This window comes from Mastomys coucha, unplaced genomic scaffold (assembly GCF_008632895.1).
Source record: "Mastomys coucha isolate ucsf_1 unplaced genomic scaffold, UCSF_Mcou_1 pScaffold5, whole genome shotgun sequence".
Lineage (NCBI taxonomy): Eukaryota > Metazoa > Chordata > Mammalia > Rodentia > Muridae > Mastomys > Mastomys coucha.
Window position 1 is genome coordinate 86,528,769 of NW_022196911.1, and position 27,615 is coordinate 86,556,383.

The following is a 27,615-nucleotide window of genomic DNA, read 5'->3' on the forward strand; positions in this document are numbered from 1 at the left end:
TTTATGTCAATCCTTCCTATCTAAATTGTCACTATTCTAAATACACTCTTAAATGGTATTTTACCAGTTCTACATAGAAACAAGAGGAAGAGAAAAAACTTTTTGAAATGTCACATCTTTATGCAGTGTTTTAATTTTTTTTTAATTTCTCAGAGCATCTGTCTCTAAGTACAAAATGATTTGCATTCTCTTTCTTAAGAACATAAGAAGCACATATGAAAATAAAGAGTCTTCCTCTAAACCTTTAACACATCCCCAACATTCTATGCAAAACCTTTAATATAGCTTATAGGTGTTAAGAGTATAGATATATAAAAATTGCCACTGACTTTTAGCTCCAAATGGAATTAAGCCTCAAGAAGGGTTGATCTTAGTGTGACAGAATTTTTACAATTCTGGTAATAGCAAGAGACACTCTTGTTATCATGACATCTAACTGTTGTCCATGAGGTTAAAAAAATATTAAATCCCTATTTTTATCTATTACGATAAAATTTCTATCAAACTTACAGTGTAGTAGAAAAGATTATTACCGTGGGATGAAATGGAATGGAAGAACAAAGACAGGTAAGAATACTGTATTTTTTAAACTTCAAGGTTTCATCTTGAGACATATTTTCAAGTTGGTGGCTGACCTAATATTAAGGGTCACCAACACCAGGTGAACACAAGCTACTGTTCTGTGGTTTCAGCCCAACACTAACTGGGCCTGAATGACTAAATTCAAACTGAAGTTTGCAGATGAAAGCAATGAGCAGAAAAGAGAAGGAGACACACATGACAACCACCAAGGCGCACATTTGTACTGTTTTCCTACTGCTAAGCATACAAATTTGGTACAGCCAAAAGCAGGAATAACAAGAGAGCTCTATCTCTAACCTATAGGAAGATAGTGAATTAATTAGACTTGATTTCATTAATCTTCATAACAGCAAAAATGACATCGGTGTTTTTATTCTCCAGCCTTGAACGAGGGCCTGACAAAGTAAAGAAACTGGCCCAGGTGGTACAGCCAGGCGATGACACACAGTTATGGTTCTAGTCTCTCTGGTGACTCCTGAAACTAGTGTTGCCCCGAGTCTCCTTTTTTAATCACCAAATTCTCATCACAGTAGAAAGACTCAAACTGACATTTGACAGAGACTATAATGGTAAAAAAAAAAATCAGTAAAGCCATGGAAAACAATGACAAAACCAAAAAGGAGACTCTGTGAAGAGGAACAGGAAGTGATGTCAAACTGCCCCAACCCTCAGCTTAACAGGGAGCCAAGCCCAGAGCCCGGGCCTTGACGAAGCTCCTTTTCTCCAGCCTGCCTTTGGCTACATGCTGGCCTCCAGGTTAACTCTGTAAGAGTGAGTGCACACAACCAGCTCATGCTGACAACTCATTACCTCACCTTCTAGAGCCCCACTCCCTGCCTCAATTTCCCATTTGCTCCTTTTTTGGGGGAAAGACTTTATCATCCTTGCATCCTCTATTTCTGTTGTTTTTAGAAGGAGAAGAAAGGAAAGGCTTTGTAAGAGTCTGACCAACACTGCAAAATTAATCCCATGAAACCTTGGAAGGTACTTTTCCCATTGGCACTGTCTGAGGTTTAAAAGACTGAGTGCAAAGAATTAAGTATTGTCACACGGGTAGCATAATAACACCATTTCTTAGTCCCTCAGGAATAGCTTTAATCTAGTTACAGTTCACTCATAAACTCCTATATTCTTCACTCTACAGCCGCAGTAAACAATTCTGAGTTCTCAGATTAATTTATGTCATGGACAGATAATTTTAAAATATATTGATATATAAGGCTGATCTTAAAAATTCTAACCAATTTTACTCTTGTAAATAACTTAGAAAGAGTAGAGGCATCTTATGCTTATTGTAATTGAAGTTAATATTAAACCTTGTTTACATTTTATAAGTAAACACTGCAATGATTTGATGCGAACTATCCCAACTAGAAACACTGGGTCCCGAGCTGCTGGTATTACTGGGGGAGGTTACCGAAGTTGCGGAAACTGTGGGATGTGGGACCGAGCTTGTGGACGAGGGAAGCCAGGAGGGCTGGGGCTCTGATGGCTTGTACTCACTTCTCTTTTCAGTGGCACCGCATGCGCATCAAAGGCTGTTTCCACTGAATAGTTCCTCCCCTCTCTCTCCCCTTAGTCTACATTGTACATGTCTTTACACTGTGCACATTATAAAATACACGCATGTGTGCTTACTTACCTACGGAAACACATGCATATTTACATGCTTTCTGATTTGAGTAATGAGGATGTTACCTTCATGACTGATTTTACTATAATATTAAATAACTCACAGAAAGATCCTAAATCTCTCTTAACTTCCTGCTGTGCTGTGTTTGATGCTAACTGGGTAACATTTAGCAAATGTACTCTTAATAAATGGCTAAGGGGAATACTTAGTTTGGTTGCTCAAAAAATTGAAAATGTATTACACATAATATATAACTAATGTTTTACAGCATAATCAAAGAATAAAAACCCCAACTTTCATCATGGAACAACTCTGACCCCACATCTTAGGCTGGCTGCTTTATTCATGTCTTTTTCTTTCTTTCCATGTAAGCTCCCAATTTAAAATAAAAACAGTCTATCAAGAGACTGGATGTTAATTATGTGAAAGGAATTCTAATGAATAGTATTTCCAAGAATCACTAAATCTCAATAATTAAAAGGTATATAATTTTGGTTGAAAAGTTACTAACCCATTGGAAAATATTTCTCCCAATTTCTCCCAATCAGACTAAATATATGATGAACACAGCATAAACTGCTGTAAAGTCTGATGCTGTGTTTGTTTGTTTTTGTTTTTTTTTTTTGTTTGTTTGTTTGTTTGGTGCTGGGGACTGAATAAAGGGCCTCATGCTTGCATGCCTGGTAAGCATATCCTATCAATGAACTGTGCCACTTGTTCATTTCTAGTGGCTACTTAATCCAAACCAGTCCTTTTTATTTCGCAATTCTTAGCAAAATTAATAGTATTAAAATTAATACATGTGTTGCAATTTGAATTGTTATTTAAGAATATGTAGTTAGCCTTTTAGTTATATTAAATACAGTTTCTAAATTGCCTTTAACTTTTGGAGACAATTTCAGTCGAGGAGTTATTATTCTGGATATTTGACTCAATAAGAACTTTATGGATTGATAAAAATCCTTTTCTACGTGTAGCTTAGACCATTTTGATTTGATTTGATTATTTTTAAATCATTAAGTCATTTTAGAGCAATTCAAAAATAATATCAAAGGCAGTATGGATGTCCTTTCAAATTTATATCTATACGATATCTTTCAAACAAAGGAACAAACCGTTTTTCTTAACCTCTGTTCCATCTGTGCTGTTCTCTAACATGCAGTTGTATATTCCATCAGTACTTGAGGGAAGAGACAGGAAATCATATCTTGACTATTCATTACTTGACTTCCTTACTTGATTAAACAATTTGTTAACTAGTTACAGCTTCACATTTACTATAATGTACTTTTTACAATTTCAACTCTTTTTTCAAAGAAAAGTTCTAGCAAAAGTCAAGATTTAACAGAAAGCACAATACAATACTCTTATTTTGCTTTTTTATTCATTGAAAGAAAAAAGGCAGCCAGGCAGTGGTGGCACATGCCTTTAGTCCCAGCACTTGAGAGGCAGAGGCAGGTGGATTTCTGAGTTCCAGGCGAGCCTGGTCTACAGAGTGAGTTCCAGGACAGCCAGGGCTACGCAGAGAAACCCTGTCTTGAAAAACCAAAAAACAGAAAGAAACAAAGAAACAAAGAAACAAAGAAAGAAAGAAACAAAGAAAAAGGCAAAATGTACCATCTTTAAGATTATTACTATTACTATTATTATTACTATTATTATTATTATTATTATTAATTCCTCATTGAAAAAGAGTAGTTGAAAAACAAACCAGGAATTAAATGTGAATTTACCTGCATTAGATACATCTGTGGGGCTGTTGTCCAAAGAAGTAACTGGAGTATGTTCTGTTTTCTTGTGTTCAGGTTTTGTCTATGAAAAAAAAGAGGGAGATGATATGTCATTTTCTAAAGTAGGTCAAAGTGAAAACTAGATGCTTGTGTTAACATAAATAGAATGGTTAAAAAGATCAAAGTAATATTCCAAAAAATATGAAGTTTATAATATTTGCTATATTCATCTTCAAAGAAAGCATTTCAGGGTTGAAAGTAACAACGCTTCTAGCTGTACTGTGTCTAAGGATAACAGAACAGAAGGCCATGCCCTTACAAAAGAAGCAGTCCACGGACTGACAGAAAGCAGTCTCTCTGATCACCAAATACCTTGAACAGAAGTTACCCTTAAGGAACTTATCCTATTGACTGAAAGTCTACCTATTTCTTGTTTTTCACTCGTAACACGGATTTTAAGACTGTAGACTTTACTTTTAGAATTGTGATTTAGTAGGAGCATGTAGCAGTTTAAAGCAAATACATTACTTTGGAAATAATACATTTCTCATTTGTTTAGAATCGAGTAAAGTGAGCTGTTTCATAGGACATACATGTGAGGGCGAGGGGAGCACTATCCATAGATAGGATGATGGGGATTCGCCGCAGCATGAAAGGAAGAGACTAAGGACTGAATGTGCACACGCACATACACACATGAGACCTATCTTTTATTAGAAACAGATGGTTGGAGAATTAATGTCTAGTTGTATCTTTATGGTCCCATGTTGTTGTTATATGTTGATGTTTTCTAAGTTTTTAAAGAAAGGGTACATTAGCTGGAAAATCCGTTTTACATGATAAAAATCTAAAAAGGAAAAGTCTTTCAAGGAGATACTAACTTATTAATAAGTATTGTTAATGGAATTACAATTCTATATTGACTTAACTGACATAAAAAAACATAAGAGATTTACAGACTGAATATATAAACTAGAATTTAAGATTACCTGAATTGCTTTACAAGAAGGTAAAATGGAGTCCTGAGTGTTGGAAGTGGATGAAGTCTTTGGAACTAGTGTTTCAGGGGGAGAGGAGAGAAGATTAAATGCTGAGGTTTGAGGTCCACTGTCTTCTGACACTTGTGGGGATGGACAGCAAATATTTCCTGGATGACCACAGTAAGACTTTTGTCTGATGAATGCTATCTCCCAAGGAGATTCCGACCTATGATTTAAAGAGATTATTCTGTGAATATGCAATAAATGCAGTCAAGTAAATTCAAAGACAGTGCTTCTAGTGGAGTGAAACCCTTTCAGATTTCCTAATCACGACCTCTAGATATGTATGCTAAATGACTCATCCAATCATATGGATGGAACTGTTACCTCAACTTGGCTCTGGTAATTATGCTTTTTGCTTCTTCAAATGACACACCGATCATAGATTCCTTGTTTATTGAGACAAGCTGATCTCCTGGCTTCAAACGCCCATCCTAAAAACAAAAGCCAAGCAGAAAATGACAGAATAATAATAATAAAGTAGTCTTAATAAAATTAACTTAATAAAGCAACTAATCTTGTGAACAATGCCATAAAGAGAGTAAAAAAAATTAGAAAATACAAATAGTAGAATGTTTTATTAATACCTGGTTAAGAATTATACATAAGTAAAATTGTGTGGTTTATACATGTAGTGAATAAATCCACATGCTACTAAATCTGCCTCCTGTAGGAAACTGGCCTGTACACAAAAGGGCCCTTGTTTTTAAAGCTCAGCTCTATGCATCTGATAAGATTCTGAGTCGGATAAAACAAGCCAAGCCCTCACTGCATATTGAATATTTCAGAACAGGAGGCTCATCCATCCTAGTGAATGAGCATTCTGCCTCTTTCTTCCTACCAAACTGTTAAACAGAGATGTAAAGGCACATGTATACACATGCATGCATGTATGTACATAATACACATACATGCGCACATACACATGCAGACTCATACAAACATGTACATACATTCACACACAGAAAATGTACACACATGTACAATCACACACAGCGACTTTTTATAAATATAGTTAAGAAACCTAGTTAACTGCATTGGTTTTATCCAAATCTTAGTTGGTAATCACGTATCCTCTTTATTAGACTTATTAGCCCTTCCTGGTGGCTCTGCATCTGGCATCACAGTCATGTCGTGCTGATCATCGCCAATCTTAACTGGCTGTCTTTTTAAGCCCTGTCATAACTCTGATAAAAACATAAGACACAGCATAATCAATTATAAGATTGAATGTGGTTGTTGGGTCAGTATCTCAGCCACTTCTTTTTTTTCTCTTAATTCAACTGAAAATGAAAGTTCTGGTTTTTACAGATTTAGTGCAAAGACAGAAAATACTATTGCCAATACTACAAAAAAAAAAAAAAAAAAAAAAAAAAAAAAGGAAAGGATTTTATTTTGAGTGTCCTTCAAGGCTCTGTGTACTAGAAGGTTTGGTACCCCACTTGGCATAATTGGAAGCAGTTGAGATTTTTAGAGGTGGGGTGAGTTGGGGTCACTGGAAGCACTGGGGACATACCTAAAAGAGGGAAATCTGCTTTCTTTTCTCTTTTGCTTCCTGGATGTTAGAGGAACATTGTCACTCTGTCACATCCTGCCAGAATATGATGCCTTAGGCCAAAAGCAATGGGCCAGTCAAGCAAGGACTGAAACCCATAAAAGCGTGAATGTAAGCAGACCATCTATTGACTTACTCGAAGTTCAGGTGTACCGAGAAGGCTCACTAACACAGAAGGTTTAAAAAGCTTTCTTTTCCCAATCTGTAGGCTGCTGATTTGTCGGACTATGTCAGTCGCCTTACAGAAGCTTTCCAGTTTCATGAGGTTCCATTTATCAATTCTTGATCTTAGCACATGAGCCACTGAAGTCCTGTTCAGGAAATTTCTCCCTGTGCCAATGAGTTCAAGGCTCTTTCCCAATTTCTCTTCTACTAGATTTAGTGTATCTGGCTTTAAGTTGAGGGCCTTGATCCACTTGGACTTGAGCTTTGTGCAAGTGACAAATATGGGTCTATTTTCATTTTTCTACATACAGACAGCCAGTTAGACTAACACCATTTATTGAAGATGCTTTCTTTTTTCCATTGTATATTTTTGGCATCTTTGTCAAAGATCAAGTGCCTGCAAGTGTGTGGTCTTCAATTCTACTCCATTGATCAACATGTCTGTTTCTGTACCAACACCATGCAGTTTTTATCACTATTGCTCTGTAGTCAAGCTTGAGGTCAGGGATGGTGATTCCTCCTGCTGTTCTTTTCTAATACCACATCTGATAGAGGGCTAATATCCAAAATATATAAAGAATCCAAGAAGCTAGCCACCAAAAAACCAAACAACTCAATAAAAAAATGGGGTATGGAACTAAACTGAGAATTTACAACAAAGGAATCTTGAAATGGGTGCGAAGCACCCAAAGAAATGTTCAAAAACCTTAGTGATCAGAGAAATGCAAATCAAAATGACCCTGAGAAAAAAGTTATATAAGTATCATGTCTTCTACTTAATAATAAACACATAGGAAAGCTAAATATAAAACACTCATCAGAAGATTTTAGGAGCTAGTGAATAGCTCAATATTTGTCACTAAGCCTTGCAACTTGAATGCAATGCTTGGAACCCATATGGGGAATACAGAGAACAAACTCCTGTGAGTTGTCCTTTGACCTTTGTCTATATACCACATGTAAATAACTGTAGAAAACAGACTTTATGGGAGCACAGCTCTCATACTGTGTAGTCTGTTCCAGTCTCAGGACATAATGATTCAATAATTCTTAAATAGAAACAAATAAATACAAAAAATTAAATCAAAAAGGCAATTAATCAAAAATAAATCTGTAACACTATTTTGGGTTCTTTTGTAAATATGTGGTTAAGGATAATTACAAGTTCAAACAACATAATTCATAAGTTACAGTCATAAGTCATTTTCTCCTACATTTGATAAGTATATGTACAAAATACACAGTAATAATGATTGGAGGCAAGATGAACATGGTGCATCACCATCATCCTTTCTTGTACATTCAATAAAAAGGAAGAGCTAATTTTCTAAGACCTTAAAAATTAATTTCTGTGTTGCCTGGGCCCAGCTTATTGAGTTCCATGAAAAACAACCATATTAAGACCATACTCAGACACTCGGTATATAGTCTATAATATGCTAGATTTCAGTATTAAAAAACCTCTTCTGTGAAAGCTACAGAACATAAGTAAAATCTAGATAGAGTTTATACAGGGGGACCAACTATGCTAGTTAAAATTAACTGTTAACCTGACACAACTTAGAAACACTAAAACAAATCTTAACTGAATAATTATCTATATCAAGTTTGTTTGTAGGCATATCTATGAGGGACTGTGTTGTCACTTCAAGTACTAGGGCCCAGCACACTGTAGGCAGTACCATGCCCTTATAAGGCGTCCTCAGCTACAGAAGAGAGCCAAAGAATGAACCAGAGAATGAGTCAGCAAGCAGCCCTATCCACTTATTCTTGCCTCTAGGTTCCTGCCCGGACTCCCATCAGTGAAGGACTGTCATCTGGAACTGTAAGCAAAATAAACCCTTTCATCCCCTAGTTGCTTTTGGTCACAGTCTTTTATCAGTACAATAGTGGGTAATGAGTGGGAGAATGCAGAAAGTTTCAAGAGTGGCAGAAGTTACTATTTATTAAGTAATTCTAGACAGCTTTATCTGAGTTCTTTCAGTTACATTTTACAGGTTAGATGCATTCTAATACCTTTCCACACATATTAAGCACACTGTAAGAAAGAAAGCAATTTCTACATCCCTCAACATAAAGTCACAGCTTCCTCAGTGAACCTACTGAGCTGAATCCTACTCTGGCATCTATAGAATCCTACCATAGAATCTATATTCTAAAATTACCATTGCAAGTAAGCCTCAAACAGAAAACTATTCACCTTATTCTAAAAATAAATAAATAATATCATTGTTAATCTTAGCTCTAAAAAATTTAGACTGAAAAAAATTATTAGTAACAGTTTATGAATTCTTGAATTGCTTTTTCTAGGTCTGGGAAATATGACATCAAAATTTTGATAGGCATTACATTGTAATCTGTAGATTAATTTTGGCATTATAGACATTTTCATGATATTAATTCTTCCCATTCAGGAGAATGAAAGGTCTTTTTATCATTTATGGTCTTCTTTGATTTCCATTTCAAATGCCTGGAAGTATTCATGGTAAAAGTCTTGAACTTCTTTAGATAGATGAATTCCTAGCTACTGCACATGTATTCCTGTATTACATATATATGTGTGTGTGTATGGCTTGACATGGTATATGTATATATAGTATACACATATATATTCAACATACATATATTATGTTTGACATTTCATATGTGTGTATGTACATATATATGTATATAAACACATATACATATATCTATATCTATATATGAACTAATATGAACATTTTTCCTAATTTCTTCCTCTGAGAGTTCACTACTGATAAATATGAAAGCTATTTTTCTTAATATTTTGTGTCCTCAATTACTGTGTTTATTAGAGCTCGAGTTTTCTAGGAAATTCTATAGGGTCTTTTAAATAAAGAATGATGTCATCAGCAAATAATGACAGTACTAATTTTCCTTTATTATTTTATCCCTTTTTTGTCTTTCTCTAATTGCTAGAGCTAAGTTTTTAAGCACTATATGAATATGGAAGAGGAGAATTTACATCCTTGTCTCATTCCTGATTGTAGAGTCTCCAGCTACTGTAGTACTGTATAGGTTTGTTTTATAAAACAGCCTTTATTATTTTCAGGTATACTGAGTCTATCCTTAATCTCTACAGAACTTTCATCATGAAGGCGTGTAAAACTTTGTCAAATTCCTTCTCAACATCAATAGTAATATTCTGTGATTTTTGTGTATATATTCATTTATATGCTGTGCTACATTTATTGATTTACATATGTCAAACCACCCTTTGTAATTCTATGATCTAGCTCAATCGGTCAAGATGTATGATTTTCTTTATATGTCCCTGAATTTTGTTTGCTAGCACTTTCTTGAGAATTTTTCTACCTTTATTCATCTGAAAAAAAATGGTCTATACTTTTTTGTCTTTACTGGAAATAAAATATCCTTTAATTAAATTTCCTTGAAAGGAGACATTTGGTAAGCATGGCCACAGGTCAGACGGCAACTAGACTGCATTTAGGTAGAAGTATTCATGGCAGGGGGCTGACAGGGGAGAGCATGGAGGTTAGCTAACATTCAGCTAAGTCTGCCTTTGAATGTGAGCTCTGCAAATACTAGCTAGATCTTCAAGAACAATGAAAGAAAGGGATGGAAGAGCATGTCCTCTTACCAGGAACCAGGAACTAAGCTATAAACATCTGGAGCTAATTCCTATGTTCATGGTTCTTAGAAAACACTGCCAGAATAGAGAAAAAGGCTGAAAAGTCCACATGGGCAAAAGGGCTTACTTAGACTAACCTGAAACCTCCTGCGTTCTCTTCCCAAGCTGTACCGTGTCCATGACCTTATTTTACCTGCATGTGTTACAGAAACATCTTGCAGAAGGATTGAGAGGAGGAGAGAAGTCTCTGGCCCCAGTTTCTAGTGTTTATACATATTTGTACTTTTGAACATGCACTTAACATTGGTTAGTGTTTTTCTTTGCCTCTTTAGAATAAGATATTAGCTGATCATATGAATTTCTAAACGCATTTAAAAGTCAGAGCCTGTGAATGAAAACAAAGCCTTTTTTTTTTTGGTAAAAGTACTGCATTCTAAAAGAGTGAATTGTGTCCCAGATGGATTAATATGTAATCTATGTGCAGATAGGACTTAAGGGACTGCTGAAGCCTCTCACTCACAGGTTATGGAGCAGCTGTACCACATGGCAAGTAAAATGCAAGCATGCTGAACTTCAGTCTGAACTCTCTCACTTGACGGTGATATACATGCTGAAATAATAATGTGTTCCTGGCCACTTAAGTTCCTCTGTTGTACACTGCCATTACTGTTTCGCTGTTCATTTCAATTATGACTGTAAGTTTTAAATAGCATTATTGTCTTATCAGAAACCATCTATTGAGTCTGATCCTGACAGAACTAACTCGCAACTTAGAAAGGAAGTACTTCTTCTGGAGTCTTTGGAGTCATTTCCCAATCTACAAATTAGATGTAGGCTTCTTTTAACTCTTGATATTAGTGCAAACATAATAAAGTTGCTTAATGTCTATGAGACTCCATTCTTTTCTTAGCGAAAAAGTTGGTAAAAGTATTTATAATACAAGCTTACTATAAGAATCAAAGAATACAGGTCAAGCACATTTAGGGTAGTAAATAAGGTAAGGTGAAACACTTTTACCTTTACCATAGGCCATTTACAAGAAAAATTCAATTTCTGCTCTCGAAATAGAATCTTGGCTGGAGCCCACTGCTGGGAACAGCTGATATGCCTTAGGTTTCCAAGCCTGGTAGAAACTAACTGCAACCTACCTTTTCTAGCTTCATCATACACCTTCCATCACAACATACAACTCCTCGAGCTCTTCAGAAGATGTTCCTCAAACCCGTTAATATTTCCGTGGTTTTATACCTGGCCACTCACTCACCTACCCCTTTTCTACAAGAATAACCCTCACGCCCACAGCCAGGCTCAAACACTACCTCTGCTGAACAAATACATGCTATTTCCCTGTATTGGAGCACTGGCTTTTTACTGTCCCTTCTCACACTCATTTCCACCCTTTTGGAAACCAGACATCTTAATACTAATATAGCTACCTCTCAGACTAGATACTTACTCCTATGGTTGGCTAGATCAAGGCATCATGATTAAAGTTCTCTTGCACACTGCAAAAAATATAGTAACTCAGTAATAAATTAATGAGGTTCCATAAATATCTCTAGGAAGTCAACATGGCTGTATCATAATGGAAACAATAATGACAACAAAGAAGAGAGTGACACTGCAAAGTGAACTCCCTTGTGGGCACCAATGGGATTGGTTTCTGTCTCTCAGAAGTTTTGCTCTCTGGCGTATCCAAATGCTGTAATCCCAGTTCAGCAATGTGCTTAGTATATGCTCCAAGCAGATGTAATCTGCAAGGGAAATATGGCCTTCCACACTTTGTGACCATTCCTAACGGTAGGCACTTACATCAGTGGAACCTTCGTCTTTACTTACAAGCTTGACAAAAATTCTCCAGTTTATCAAACCTAACATGACAAATAACTGTATGAGATTATATTTATTTATGTGGCGAGGAAGAATCGTCTCCTAGCTCTGAAATTGGAATGGCCCTCCCAAGCAATGACATGGATTCTTCTTTATGTTACTAGGTACTAGCAATGAAAGAAAAAAAAATCATTCCAACAGTTTAAAATGTTATCAATGCTCTCATACACAGGGCCAAGGAGGAGATGCACCTTGGTCTGGAAGGAAGTTGGTGGCAGTGGATTTTAAACAGACAGAAATGTGACAGAATGACCATAGCAAATCCATTCATTAATAGTATCTGAGTGAATCACACTAAGGCAATGACGATGAAGAAATTGGATGGAGTCCTTGCCATCAAGAGATACAACGAGCAGTGGTTTAGCTGAGTTAAAACAATGAGAGACACAGATGCACCATTTCAAACTAAGCAGGTGATATGAAGCACCGGAACAAGAACTAGCCACACATGCAGGAAAAACTAAACCTGGCCTTATCTGCACTCCCACTGGAGGACAGGAAGCAAGCCCTCTGCCAACTGCTCTATAAACTGATATCTGGAACAGTAGAATGGGAAGGAGGTGCTGTTCCCAGCTTAATGAAACAATATACCTAGACTGAGATAAGAAAGGAATGGCTCTTTCAGAAAGAGAGGGAAGACAAGTTTGTATGTGTAGAGATGGAGAAAAAGAAAAGCTGAAGGTAGAACTAGTCTACACAGGGGCTTAGAAGTTACTAATAAAATTAAGGTAGTTTGGTGGGAGAGGAAATAGGCATGGTGCATTAAGAGCAGATAAAGCTACTGAGAGTGTCAATAAAAGCTAATGGCAGACTAAGGACAGAGAGCCTAGAGAAATGGCTCAGTCAAAAAACCACCTGTCTGCAAGCAGGAGAACCCTAGTACATACCCCATCACACATAATAAAGTGCATGCAATTCCAGCACTGGGAAGACAGAGATAGGCAGATCCTTACAGCCAATGGGCTCTAGTCAGGCTAGCTTAATCAGCCAGATCTAGGAGCAGTAAAAGACTTTGTCTCAAAAACTAAGGTAGAGAGTGACAAAGATGCTTGACATTGACCTCTGGCCTCTATCATTTTCATGCACATATACATGTACCTGTACCAGCAAACATACACACATGTACATACATCAGACAGACAGACAGACACACACACACACACACAGACAGACACACACAGACAGACACACAAACACAGACACACACACACGGAGAAAGAAGGGCTGACTGACTGATTAATGGGTTTAAGAGATAGAGTAAAAAGGTCAGCAGTATATATTAAGATAAATGTGATATGGTTTTTAATGATCTGAAGAAGGAAATGATTGAGAAACAGCTTTGAACAGCTAATGAAAATAAGCTATTGTTTGGGAAGTAATGAGAGGAAGGTGTAAGGTTAAGTATCACAGATGTCACTTCTAAGATACTTCTAGGAGAACTAAGTGGAGATTTGTACCAGGAAGTTAGAGGGATGAGAAGATCAAGGGAGTGCCGAGGTTAACAAGAGGCTTAGGATGTTCTGTGAGGACTCTAGACTTATGAGACTAGCTAATGGGGCAGAAAGGGCTTTCAGACTCTCGCCTCTCCTTAGTCAGAACCTGGTGCATCTGTTCTTAGTGTCAGCTACTTGGAGCTCTTAGAGCTAACAAGAATTCTGCTACAGAGGACCTGATGTCCTCCTCTGGCATCCATAGGTACTGCACACATTTGGTAAACACACAGACAATCAGGTACAAACACACACACACACACACACACACACACACACACATGCACGCACGCACACGCACACACGTGCGCACACACACACATACAGAGAGAGAGACAGAAAGAGAGAGAGAGAGAGAGAGAGAGAGAAGAATTTTAATAAATTATAGCCAAGTTAAAGGACACATGAAATTCTGAAAATAACTAACAATTGATCCATCTGTCAGCCTGGGCAACTTATCTGTTTGTCTATCTATCTATCTATCTATCTATCTATCTATCTATCTACCTACCTACCTACCTACCTACCTATCTACTACCTACCTACCTACCTACCTACCTACCTACCTACCTATCTATCTATCTACCTACCTATCTACCTATTTTTACTTGGTCTCAAAATAAAAGACTACTAAGTGTGGTTGAACATCTAAAACAGAATCAAGGTCCCTAGCATATTATTATCAAAAAAAAGTTGCAGTAAAATTGCATCTGTTTTGTGTTTACTCAGAGCATTCCATCTTAAGGAATATTAAAGTAAATATAAGGAGCCAAGAATTACTTATTCTTGTACACATTTTTCTAATTGGTTTTCTTCTTTTGCACATGACCTGAACATTAATAACTCCACACTGCTCTCTAGTGGTAAATGAAGAAAACTATCCATCAGAATGTATGTTGCCTTTTAGCACACCTCAACAAGAAAAGGTATATGCATCATGAGCAGAGTGTCTTAATTTGCTATGGTTTACTGCAGATCAGGAGCCATTTAAAACTACTGCTTTCAATTTATTAGTCTAATTTTAAAGATTTGTGGAAGTAAAAAGCATAAATTGTTCCTTGTTTTAAAAGCAAACTTGTATTATTTCGCAGGCACCTTGAACTATTCCTGCACCCTACCTCAAGTATCTTAATCAGTGAAGCGTGGTGGTCTGTGCCTTCAACACGAACATTTAGAGGCTGAGTTAGGAGGATCGGCATGAGTTGGAGGCCAGTGTGGGTGACACAATGAGTTCCAAGTACGCCAGGACTGAAACATTAAAGTCTCTGTCTCAAATACGTAAGCAAGCAAGTGAACAACTTAAACTCTACTAAATGCCCCCATGTCTCTCATTCTCCCCGCCCACATCTCTAAGCTTTAATACTAAAGAGTGAGCCTCCCACTTCCACCAAAAGGATTGTTGGGAGGGGCTTCAATTTGTTTATCTTTAACATTAAATTGTCATCTAGCTGAAAATTTAATTTGAATAGCTAAAATGTATATATGTCATTGTATGCCTTAAAGCAGTAATAACTTAGAACTTAAAAAGTATATTGGAGAGTCGTTTAGTGTCTCTACTGTTGTGAAGAAAGACTCAAAAGCAACTTGGGGAGGACTGGGCTTATTCACTTACATTTCTAGGTACACCACTGAGGACAGTGGAGGTGGGAACTCAGGCAGAGGAGGAATCTGGAGGCAGAAGCTGATGCTGAAGTCACCGAAGGGTGCTTCTAACTAGCTTGCTCCTTACAACTTGCTCAGCTTGCTTCCTTATTGAACCTGGGATCATCAGCCCAAGGGTGTCCCTACCCACAATGGGCTGGAACTTCATCTATCAAACAGTAACTAAGAACATACCTTAGCTTTCCTATTGCTTGATCTTACAGAGGCAATTTCTCCATTGTGTTTTTCTCCTCTCAGATCATTATATTGTGTGTGAAACCGACACACAAACCTTTGAGCAAACCTGAAACAGCTCGGCCAGTATAATTTTGGTGAAACTCACTATTTTTTTTTTTTGAAGGTAGAAAATAAAAACCCAACTGAAAAGACAAATTGTTTTCAAGTGTCTGCAGTGGGAGAAGGGCAAAAGTGGGATTACTTATTTAACAACCCACCCCCCAAGGAACAATAAGAATAAGCTTGTAAGACCCTTTATCATGATATCTAGGTTGATATAAATAAAACCTCAGAAAGACAATAATGCCAATAGCATCACCTGTTTATTAACTAAGCTGCTGGAATTTTGTTTAAAATTTGGTCCTGAGAAAAATTTGGTTGAGCAGATAAAGAACTGGGTGCTTTGTCACATACTTTCTATACCAAGGACAAGGCTAAGGAACAAAGGCTAGATACTTCTGCTCTTAATTCTAGATCTAGTTCTCATGCAGATGCTGAATCTAATCTCTTATAGACAAAGAATGTCAACTAGCAAATCAGTGAGAATTAGTGCAAATCAGGAAATGAGAAAGTTTTGTTTGTTGCTTGCTTGCTTCCTTCCTTTCTTCCTTCCCTCCCTCCCTCCCTCCCTCCCTTCCTCCCTCCCTCCCTCCCACTTCTCTCTCCTCCTATTTTATTTATTTTTTATTTTTTTGTATTTAACAGCTAAATTGATGCAGCTCAAGGTCAGGTAACCAACTTGATCCAAACTCAGCCGGTACACTGGCAACATGTCTGCAGATATACCTTCTTTGAACTCTGCTTCAGAGATGAGTTCAACAGCCCAGAACTAAGTAATGTGCAACCTTTAGTTAGAGTTATACATATAACTAGAACTATTTATTATTTGCACTCTTGGAGAATTTATTTTTAGGGCAAACGTCCTTGAGGGTAAAGCTCCCCTTGTATCTTTTATTGAGGACACTGAACTTGTATGAAAAATTTACTGATGGAGAAAAAAAACAAATCTTGGCACGAGCGGGATTTTGTCACTGTTGGCTTTTGGGGGTGTCGTGGGGCATGTGGAGTTACGTTTACCTTGTAGCAGTCACCTCCAGGAATGACTTCATGAATATACACCAACGGTCCTTCATTCCTGTTAATGCCGCCTAGGATCTTCAGACCTAGACCTGTGTCCTTAGTAACTGTAATCACCCGAAAGGCAGGATCCCTACGATGAAATATATTAGCACTAACCGGTTAGCCTAGAGATCTGTATATAGAGTTTTCTATAAGCTATTTATTAAATAAAATTGTCAGACCTAGATAGCCCAATAGTTTATGTCTACTATCAAGGATACTTGAAGCATATCTATCATACATAGAAGTAAAATGGAATTTTTATCAGTGTTTTCAATTCTTACATAAACAATTAGTGACAGCGCAATGCTTATGTCTTACGAGTAAAGACTGGTTAGTGTTGCTTAGGTGAACTGAGGGATTCAGATAAGTGATGAGGCTGGTTTGGTTTAATTGTTTAGAAGATTTCAGTAGAGGCTCTAAAACCAAATGTGTTAACGTCCAGGTAAGCGACTTCATGTCTGTAGGTAGGGAAAGCAAAATAACTTTACTCCCATGTCAATTTCAAAAATTATCCTTTTAATGTAGGGAGAGGATTTTCTTGATACAAAGCATTTGCTCTAGCTGTAACTTCTGGCCCACGAGAGAAATGTCCTCAAAAAGGAACGCTTGGGATAACTCTACAACAGATATGTCACCAAGCTGGAGTTTTTGAGTACGCTGGTCAAACAAAACTTAAGCAAAGTTAGAAATGAGTCTCAGCTGCATGCATCCACATTGTTTACTGAGACCTCTGCTAAGAGATATAAACATAAAATGCTAATAAATTTAATATTTATATAAACCTCTGTCCTAGTTGTTTACACACACACACACACACACACACACACACACACACACACACACACATACATACACACTTTCATTTTAGGCTATTCTGGAATGTGAAATCATACATGCATACATACATGTCTATATATATTTCTGTACATGCACATATATATGCATTTTCTTAGGCCAAAAGGAGAACTATAAAAGACCTAAGAATAACAATGATTATCTACAGGCAGACAAGGGCACAGGAAAGGACAAGAATTAGAGGAGACCTTTCCTGATTGAACCTTGCAAAATATATGTTAATATATGTTCACAAGATATTTACCAGTTTCTCTGGCTGCTATCTGCATGCTACTTGGTAAAGGCCTTTCTAAAAGTCATCACTCATTACCTTTACTACCTGAATGTGGACTTGCCCATTAGATTCCTATGGTCCACAGGATACCAGCAAAATCAAATGCGAGGAAGATAGATATTCATCAAACACTCATGCTAGGAGCCACCCTGCTACTGTTTGACAAGGCCCACGTTAGCCCTTCTGAAGGATGAAGGAACAGATAGACAGTGAATTCAGTGGCCTGGCCTTCTGAGCTGAGGTGTCACACACCATCAGGACATCTATTGCCAACCAGAACTTCTCAGTCAACCCACAGAACTATAGGAAAAAGAAAAGTCTTACTCTTTTTAAGACATTTGGGGATAATTAGTCAGAAAAAGCTAATCCTGTATAAATTTAAAAAAAAAATTACACCAGATTTTTCAAAGAACCACAATCTGTACAAGGAATTTTAAAGAGAGTGCAGGGTTTGCTTTGTGTATTGATTTAGAATATATTATGGCTTGGAGGTGTCCCTCAAAGACCTCTGTGTTAAAAGGCCCGGCCAGGGTGTAGCTCCAGGGCACCAGCTCACTATGGGGATGGCTCTGAATGGGACAGAGGCTTGCTTCTTGGTTGTTGGTGCAGTGAAGAGACCACACAACACATGACGCTGCCATGCCCCCACAGCTCGAAGTAGAAAGTGTAGGCACACTCAAACCCTGAAAACTGAGCCAAGAGTCTCTCGTGTTTCAGAGACAATTATCTCAGGGGTTCTTATCACAGGTATAGAAGTCTCACAGGACTCGCCGAAGCCCCAAGAATGCAATGTAGTACCTGACTCTTTACTCAGTATTACTTCCCTAGGTCATGCCGCTTCAAGACAAAAGTGAAACCTAAACTGAATGTTCACTAATAGTGGGCACACTTTAAAGCATATTAAATTACCCTGAAAAAATTACCTTTCAAGTGGGCTGGATGATCGTGCAGAAGATGTATCACTATTCATGCTTTCCACACAGTTGCCTTGGATTTAACAGCTATGGAAAGGAAGAACTTGGAGAGTCTAAATATTCTTTTATTCCTCAGACTGGAATCACAGAAAATAATTTTTCAAGTCTTAGAACATTCCAATGCAGTTCCCACATCACATAAAGACATTAATATACTCATCAATAAACAAAATATACCCATATACTAATATTGGTGTATTTCACTTATGGGCTGCGATACTTTAGACATTGATGATAACATCTGAAACATCAAGACAGCTCCCCACACAGGTAGATGGGCCTGTCCCTACACCACTATGAATACATGAAACCCATGCTCTTTTGTACAAGTAAAGAATACAGCAGTGATTAAAACTTATACGAGCTAAATAAGCTTTAAAAATGCAAAAGACTGGAAAGTGCCTCCTGTGAGCTCAAGGCGATGGTGCTTACAGTCAGAAAAACAATTACACAATACACGTGAAGAAAACAGAAATTCGTGTCTCACCGACTCCCCCGAGGGTCTTCCTGCAGATTCTGTATGGCTCCAGCGCATACTATTCTACTTCACGGGTTTCCTAGGAAAAGGAAAAAGACACGGTTTTAATGTCTTCTGTAACTCCACAGTGAATAATACAGAGTTGCTTAATTACAACAACCTGCACTCAAGCAGAGCTTCACTACCCATGAGTGAGAAACAGGAACGAAGCTGCAGAGCATCCCTTTACTACCATGAAGGACTACTATATGGAATCCTTTAGCTCTCACACAAGTACTCCTGAGAGGGAGAGAAGGGCAACGTATCATTTTTAACAGAAATGCAAGTGATTCTTAGATTTTTTTTTTTAAACAGGGAGAAGGTATAATTGATTTGAAAATGGCCAATGTTTTAAAGCTGAAAGCCACATCTGGATCATTATGTGCAGCCCTCTTACTGCAGAACTGAGGGAAAAGGTTCAAAGGCGCTCTGCTTTTTCCACACTGATGCACAGTGCTTACTTCCTCAGCTGGAATACGGGCTGTAGCATCTACGGCAGAGACTTAACATTCATTACCCTTGGCTTCTCTTTTATTATCTATCTATCTATCTATCTATCTATCTATCTATCTATCTATCTATCATCTATCTATCTATCTATCTATCTATCTATCTATCTATCTAAAGTTTCTTTAAAAAAAGATTTTATGTATTTTATGTATATGAGCACACTATGGAACTGTCCTCAGACACACCAGAAGAGGGCATCAGGTTCCATTACAGATGGTTGTGAGCCACCATGTGGTTGCTGGGAATGGAACTCAGGACCTCTGGAAGAGCAGTCAGTGCTCTTAACGGCTGAGTCATCTCTCCAGCCCACCCTTGGCTTCTCTAAGTCTCGGCTACATTGGTACAACAGACCCCTTGATAGTAGTGATGTTTCTCCCAGTGTCTACACATAGTAGAAAACTTACCAAATTGCTCCTTTTACCTTATGCTTGCTGTAAATCAACCAGAGTCAGAGAACTAAAACCAGGGGGCTAGCCTACCTTCCCCCGACACAGGAGAATAAAAACCTCTTCTCTACACAAACCGAAGGACCCTGGTCAAAGAACCAACCATCAGTCTTCAGAGAGCTTAGCCACTCTTTGTTACTCCCGGAGTGTTAACAACATTCAACTTCCCAGCTCTGAAGCTGCAAACAAGTAGAACAGCGGAGGTACTCCGGTCCTGAGGGGCCAGAGAAATGATGCCACCATGTCACTGTGTCACTGCACTGTCATCAGCAGAACTCCAGCAGCACGAGAGTCACTCAGTACTACCCCTAAGGAAAAGGGAGGTGACAGTTTGAAGGAAGAGCTTTCATGAATGTGTATTCAGAGTCTAGAGCTATTGTAGTCATTAAGTTCAATTCTAAGTGTTTGCATGAACTCTTTAGACTGCTTTAACGAAGCATGCGTGGGCAGTCAAAGACCTCAAGAGAGGATCCTCAGACATAAAAAAATAAGAGTAGGTACTGTTTATTGACTCCATGTGTGACAGATTGTGTAAAACATTTCAGATGCATTTATTTTATTTTACATCACAGAAAATGTAATCGATCCAGGTTAAAGAATCAAGTTCAAATTACAATATTGCCACATTCTAGTGACATGGTCTCAGAAGACAACTAGCCTCTTGGCATTATGGGAATAACGTAGGAATAGCAATACCTAGCCCAAAGGGCGATATGAGAAAGAAAGGAAAGAAGGGAGGAAGGGAGGAAGAAAGGAAGGATAATGAAGGAAGGGAGTGAAAAGAAAAAAGAAAAGAAAATGCAAGCACTTTTCTTTCCCCTGGTTACTAACGTGACTAAGAGCCCCATCTAGTGGTAGGCTTTTCTGACAGGACATAGGGCCTCAAGTCTTCCTGGGACTCATTCAAATGGAAGCTCCTGTCCCTGCTACACATGGGTTTCAAAGAATGTCACAAAAGAAACTTTATTTCAAAGTCTTAACATTTAAGTGCCCAAATTATTTCAGTCCTGTAAACATTCGCAGCAGTGCACTGTGTGGGTACAGATGAACAAGAAGCAGAAGGTAGCCTCTGGGACAGTCAGGCAGATGTCGGCAGGTGTGTGTGTGTTCACAGTGACATACACAGGGGCTGAGGGAGTGTGGAAGAAGCATGTCTCGTCCAGAATTTGGAGTCATCAATAAACATAAATAGAGCCAGGGACCACTGTATGTTTTCTCCTCCCGGGGCCTCACAAGGCTAACAGTGTTAGCTTCATTTCACATAAGAGTCACAGAAAAGCTTTATGACTTATTATTATCACAAGCCAAATGCAAAGTATAATTTATTTTTCCTAGCATTAAAACCCAAGCTTAGAAAACTCTAGCATGCTATGAAATAAATGTATGAAAATTTCACTCTATATTCTGCCCAAACTGGATGTATGTTAAATGGATGCTAGTATTAAAATTTTTGCACAATAGCGTGAGTTTAATCTTACCATCCAAACTGCAAGGTTGTGTGTGTGTGTGTGTGTGTGTGTGTGTGTCTGTGTTGTTCTTGTTAATGTGGCTCTGCCCATGTGGACACACATGAACAGAGGTATGGTACGTCTAATTGGAGACTAATGTCAGCTGTTTTTTCTTGCCTGTTTTCTCCCTTTAATTTTTGAGACAGCATGACTTGGTGAATCTGAAACTGACCCACTTAGCAAGGCTAGCTGGCCAATGAGTTTTAGGGCCTTGATGATAAGAGTGGACTGCTACCCTAGGCTTTTTACATAGATTCTGGGGATCCAAATTCAGACCGTCTTGCTAAATGGTAGGCATTTTACTGTCTTAAGTTAACTCCCTAGCCAGATCCAAGATTGCTAAATTTATTTTGTATGTGTGCCCTTTTCCCGTGCTGGTTTCCGACCTCTTTGTTTTGTTCATTTGTGCACGTGTAGTGCACGTGCATTTGTGTGGGTGTGCACATGTGGGTGTGCATGCAGGTGCCTGTGTGGAGGTTGGCATCAGGTGTCCCCTTTAGTCATTCTACAGCTTTGATTTTGAGGTAGGGTCTCTCGGTGAGCCTGGTGATCGCTGATCTGTTAGAGCATTGCCTCTCTCCTCAGCATGGGGATGAAGAAAGGATGCCCTCCTGCCAGGCTTCTTACTTAGGTAGGTGCTTGCGCTTACCAAATGAGCCATCTTTCCAGCTCTGTACCCCTTTCTCTTATACAAGCCTGCAAGCCCTTTCATCAATTGAGGTTCTAGCAATTTTATACACACAGTCACACATACATGTATGGCACATGTCCCTACTACTTTGACAAAATGACAAAGAAATAAACCATTTTGTTCTTTTACTAAAAATATAAGCACTCAATGAAGATGCACTGCTTATCTAGCTTGCAGAGTTGGAAGGGAGAAAGGATTATGTCAGCAAAACCAGAAACCAGAACACTACAGAAAAGCATTTTGTTTTATAAGATGAATTTACTTCAAAAAACTTGGCTTCACTTTTATATATCAATCTCTTCTTATACAACTTAATTAAGCTATAGCTATAAATCTTATCAGATAAAAAAATCTGCCCATCATGCATACAATCTTTGATTAAGATGTGGTAATTTGTAGTCTCAGTAATTTCTAAGATATTTTACTATATAAAAACATAAAAAGTAAATTAAGTAGGCATAAAAGTTTATCAGAAATGATTATATATTAAGATGATTAAATTGCCAGGCATGACACAAAGAAACTGATACAATCTCAACTGTTTGGAAGAACCCAAAGGTGTGTGTGTGTTCTTCCAAATGAAGCCACCATGATTAATTTCTGAATCTTTTTGAAGTCCTTTTAATGAAAATTGTATCTTAGGGAAGCTAGAGGTACTTCTGCTTCTTTCCCTTTGCTTTTAGACCCATTTTAGTAAAACAGAAAGGAAGAAGTGAACTGCTTATTTTGCCCTTTTCTATTTATTATTTTTCTCTGCTCAATAGCCTTTGTCAGCACTAAAACTCAAGGTATGTTCTTCTCTCTTTGTTTTTGGTGATAGACATTTTTATGTAAAAACATGTGGCTAAATTCACTGATCTTTGATGGTTTCTGGATTTAAGCCTGAACTAGAAATTCCTTTCCTACTCCAAGATCAATAAGTCAGTTCCATACATTTCCTTTTGGGACTTTTATAGTTTCGTTTAAAAACACTTACTAACCCTCTTAACATGAATGTAACACACACAGCAACCCTGACTTTTTCTCCCTGAAAGCTTTCTACATGTCTGAGTTGCACTCATAAGCAGTCTGCCACCTCTGATTTGACATGCAACCTTCATCCACAGAGTAATACTTATAGTTGGTCGACTCTTGTCATTTCCATTTGATTAGCTTATTTATTTATATACTAAATTAATGTATTTAAATTATATAGGCTTTGTAATATGTTCCTATATCTGGTAAAACAAGTTCTCCCTAGCCAACTTTTCCTAGCTGTTTTGGATTTTATATATACATATTAACTTCAAAATTTCCTTAATGAAAAAGACAAAGCAATGGTATTTATTGGAAAATCATACTAGACTTAAAAATTATAAAGGTATTAGTATTTGTTTTTATGATGTTACTTTCAGTCAAAGAACTTGGCTGATATTTTGTACATCCTAGAGGATTCTAAAGTTATCTTCACATCAATCTTACACATTTATAAGTTAATTTTCAAATTATTTCATTCTTTTGTTAATATTTTTTAAAGATCTATGTGATGGACAAAGCATGGGGGTCTGACTTCCATCCCTAGAACCCACGTAAAAAGCCAAGTGCACTTGTAACCACAGAGCTGGGGAACTTGAGGAGGGAACATCACTGGAGTTCGCTGGAGCTCTCTGGAGCTCTCTGGAGCTCTCTGGAGCTCACGGGAGCTCACTGGCCAGCAAGTAGAGCATATCTGTGAGTTCAAGTTTTAGTGAGAGATCTAGTCTCAAAAACAAAGTGTAAAGTAATAGAACATACCTGATGGCAACTTCAAAGCCCTGGCCCTTGCACCATAACCATGCCCATGCTCATGGATACTCACTCATGCAAGAATACACACAGGCAAATACACACTCACATACCAACTACAACTACTTTGTAAATGACGAAAGGCATAACTGTAGTATCCTCTAGTAGTTTCTCTCCTACTCCAAATTCTATAAATGATTAAGCATCTTCAATGAAAAAGAGCTCCTACCAAGCCAACTAACGTCAGGCAGCACAAATACACACACACACACACACACACACACACACACACACACACACACCTTTTCATTGTAGATTGCACATCTGCAATATATTGATTATACAAGTCCATCTTAACACCTCAGCACACACAGGCATACAAGTTCTCCTTATCATAAACCATTAGATTTTTTTCTGCTGTCATTGCAAAGATTAAAATAATACATCTTGAATACTCATAAGAGCTTTGTAAGCAGAGCCTAATTCCCACCCTTCCTTGACTGTGCTTCTATATTCATTTCAAAGCACTTCACAAGCTGTGAGGTCAAGAAACTCCAATGCCTTTCTAACAGTTTGCCCTCAGCACAAAGATCAGTAGAAGGGAAGGGAAGGACAAAGTGTGATTTCAGTCAAGGAGAGATTTGTTGGTTTAATAGCAAGACTCTGAAATCTAATAATGAAGATAATCACAATAACTTCATAAGCTCCTGAGAAAGCTTGGTTTTCTTTTCAGACTTCTGGCCATTTAATAGGTCTCTGAAGGTGCATATGGCTATTCCAATTGACACATTGGGGATTGTTAGACACACTGAATGTGAGGGTTTATCTTGAGTAAAATGGTGCTCAATGAGGCTCTTCCGAAAGGAGAATCCTGTTCCTCTTTTCAAGGGTATTAGGGAGAAATGCTACTGGGATGGGGATTCGCATGCTATGCAAAGTAACTCGTTTCCACTAGAGCAGTATGCAGATACAGGGCACAACATGGCTTGCTCAAAAAACATTTATATCCAAGTGTGTCCTAACACCTAACTACTTAACTAGTCATATATATCTAACTGGTGGCTAACTAGTCATATATATCTAAAGAAAAAAAAGGTACCTATGGCTTATAAAATATCTTTTGAAATAAAAACTTACACATTAGTAAATGATTGTGAACAATAAAAGGGGGTGTTAAGTGAGCATTCTGCTGCACCCCTGTGAAACCAGCACAGGGGGGTTAAGGAAAGAGGAGGCTCATGAGTCTGAAACCAGGTAAACCCTGTTTCAACACCACCGCCACCACCACCACCAACAACAACAACATCCAAAACAGACAAAGGAAAAAGGGGAAGTGTCTTAGTTAGGGTTTCCATTGCTGTGAAGAGACACCATGACCAAGGACACTCTTACAATAGACAACATTTAATTGAGGCTGGCTTACAGGTTCTGAGGTTCAGTCCCTTTTCACCATGGCAGTCTCCAGGCAGGCATGGTGCTGGAGGAGCAGCCTTGTTCTGAAGGCAAACAGGAGAAAACTGGCTGCCAGGCGGTTAGGAGGAAGCTCTCTTAAAGCCCACTCCCACAGTGACACAATCCCTCCAACAAGGCTATACCTACTCTAACAAGGCCACACCTTCAAATAGTGCCACTCCCTGGGCCAAGCATATTCAAACCACCACAAAGACATTAGGAAAAAACAAGAGGGAAAACCAAAACCTTTTAAAGACAGTCTTTTGGGGATCTATAATGGTGGTAAATGCAAACCAGGGTTTTTATTATAGGCAAGGTGTCTTTTAAAAAATGTCATATTTGTAGTTATTCTTTGAGACTATAATACATGTATATAATATTCAACCTGTTTCTTTCTCTGACATTCTCCCACATTAACTTTCCAACCCCAAGTCTTCCTTATATATTTCTTTTCTCTTTTCTAAAAAGCAGTCCGTTGGATCCAACAGTGTTGCCCATACATGTGTGGTTATGGAATCACATGTATTATGATACTTTATGGCTGGGGAGGGGTGATTTAGCAAACATAAGATATTTGCTAAGATATCATGGAATAGTTCACAAATATAAAGCATCTAGCTGGCATTTCCTGGCATATGTCCAGGCTAGTATCTATGTAAACTTGAGACAAGCTAGAGTCATCAGAGGTGGGAACCTCAAGAAAATCTCTCCATAAGACTGGGTTGCAGGCGAGCCTGTAAGACATTTTCATAATTCGTGATTGATTGGGAGGGCACAGCCCACGGTGGCTGGTGCCATCCCTGTGGCTGGTGCCATCCCAGGGCTGGTGGCCTTGAGGTCTATAAGAAATAAATGGGGTATACATATGAAATTCAGAGCACAACTTGTGGGAGTTGGTTTTCTCCTTTCACAATGTGGGTCCTGGAGATGTAACTCTGAAACAGAGATTCTCAGGCCTCGCAGCAAACACTTTTATCCACTGAAATATCTTCCTAGTCCTGTTTTTTATACCTATTGGATAAAAATGATACCACCCAAAACAACAAAAAAAAAACCCTTTTCTTTTTAAGAATTAAATTCTAAGGTATGAGATTTCAGAAGTCGAGTCCCACAACACCCAAAGGAAGCTCCACTCCCTGGTGCTCTGACACACCCAGGATCAGAGGTGAGCAGGAACCAACATCTGTCCCAACACTGGGAGTAACTGGGACCAGCGGGACCAGGCACACAGGAACTCCACTAGCCCAGTAGCTTCGGTTCCTTCCGGTCTGTCTGGGTTAGTGTTCTGAGCAGACCTTGGGCACAAGCTCTGCAGCCAGTCCCACAACACACAGAGAAAGCCACACTCCCAGGTCATCTAACAAGCCCAGGATCCCAGAATCACAGGATCCCAGAGACAGCTTGACTCTGAGGAGTTCTGACACAATCAGGATCACAGGAAGGACAGGCTCCAGTCAGATTTAACAAGGGCAGGTAGCACTAGAGTTAACCAGATGGTAGTGGTATGGGGGGCAAGCTTAAGAAAATAAACAACACAAACCAAGGTCACTTGCCATCATCAGAACCCAATTCTCCCACCATAGCAAATCCTGGACACACCATCACACCGGAAATGCAAGATTCAGATATAAAATCACTTATCATGATGATGATACAGGACCTTAAGAAAGACATAAATAGCACCCTCAAAGAAATACAGGAGAACACAGGTAAAGAGCTAGAAGTGGATTTTACTCTTTCTCTGAGATGAATGCTTTTCCAAATTATCACAGCTAGTGAACCAAATTCTTACCCTCACCTAAGATCTGTGCCACCCTCCAGGAGAACCATTGTTCATTGAAACAGTTGGCGAATGAATTTATGGATAGACCATCTTAATACCTACATCATTTCTTAAATGAATGTAACCTGTTCTCTGTGGGCTAAGAA

At 38.3% G+C, this 27,615-nt stretch overlaps 1 protein-coding gene across 4 annotated transcripts in view; it reads right to left on the reverse strand.

Moving 5' to 3' along the window:
- Positions 1-27,615, reverse strand: part of Stxbp4 (syntaxin binding protein 4) — a 151,454-nt gene that overhangs the window by 111,093 nt on the left and 12,746 nt on the right. The window contains exons 1-7 of one of the 4 annotated variants that reach the window (XM_031353895.1): positions 20,375-20,522; positions 19,286-19,355; positions 18,748-18,875; positions 16,651-16,783; positions 5,313-5,419; positions 4,935-5,151; positions 3,949-4,027 (exon numbers count right to left, since the gene is read on the reverse strand). In XM_031353895.1, coding sequence (XP_031209755.1) covers positions 3,949-4,027; positions 4,935-5,151; positions 5,313-5,419; positions 16,651-16,783; positions 18,748-18,794 — 583 coding nt within the window. In that variant the 5' untranslated portion in view covers positions 18,795-18,875; positions 19,286-19,355; positions 20,375-20,522. Of the gene's footprint in view, positions 1-3,948; positions 4,028-4,934; positions 5,152-5,312; positions 5,420-16,650; positions 16,784-18,747; positions 18,876-19,285; positions 19,356-20,374; positions 20,523-27,615 lie in introns of those variants that run through there. The other 3 variants (XM_031353896.1, XM_031353894.1, XM_031353897.1) reach the window with 3 other exon arrangements.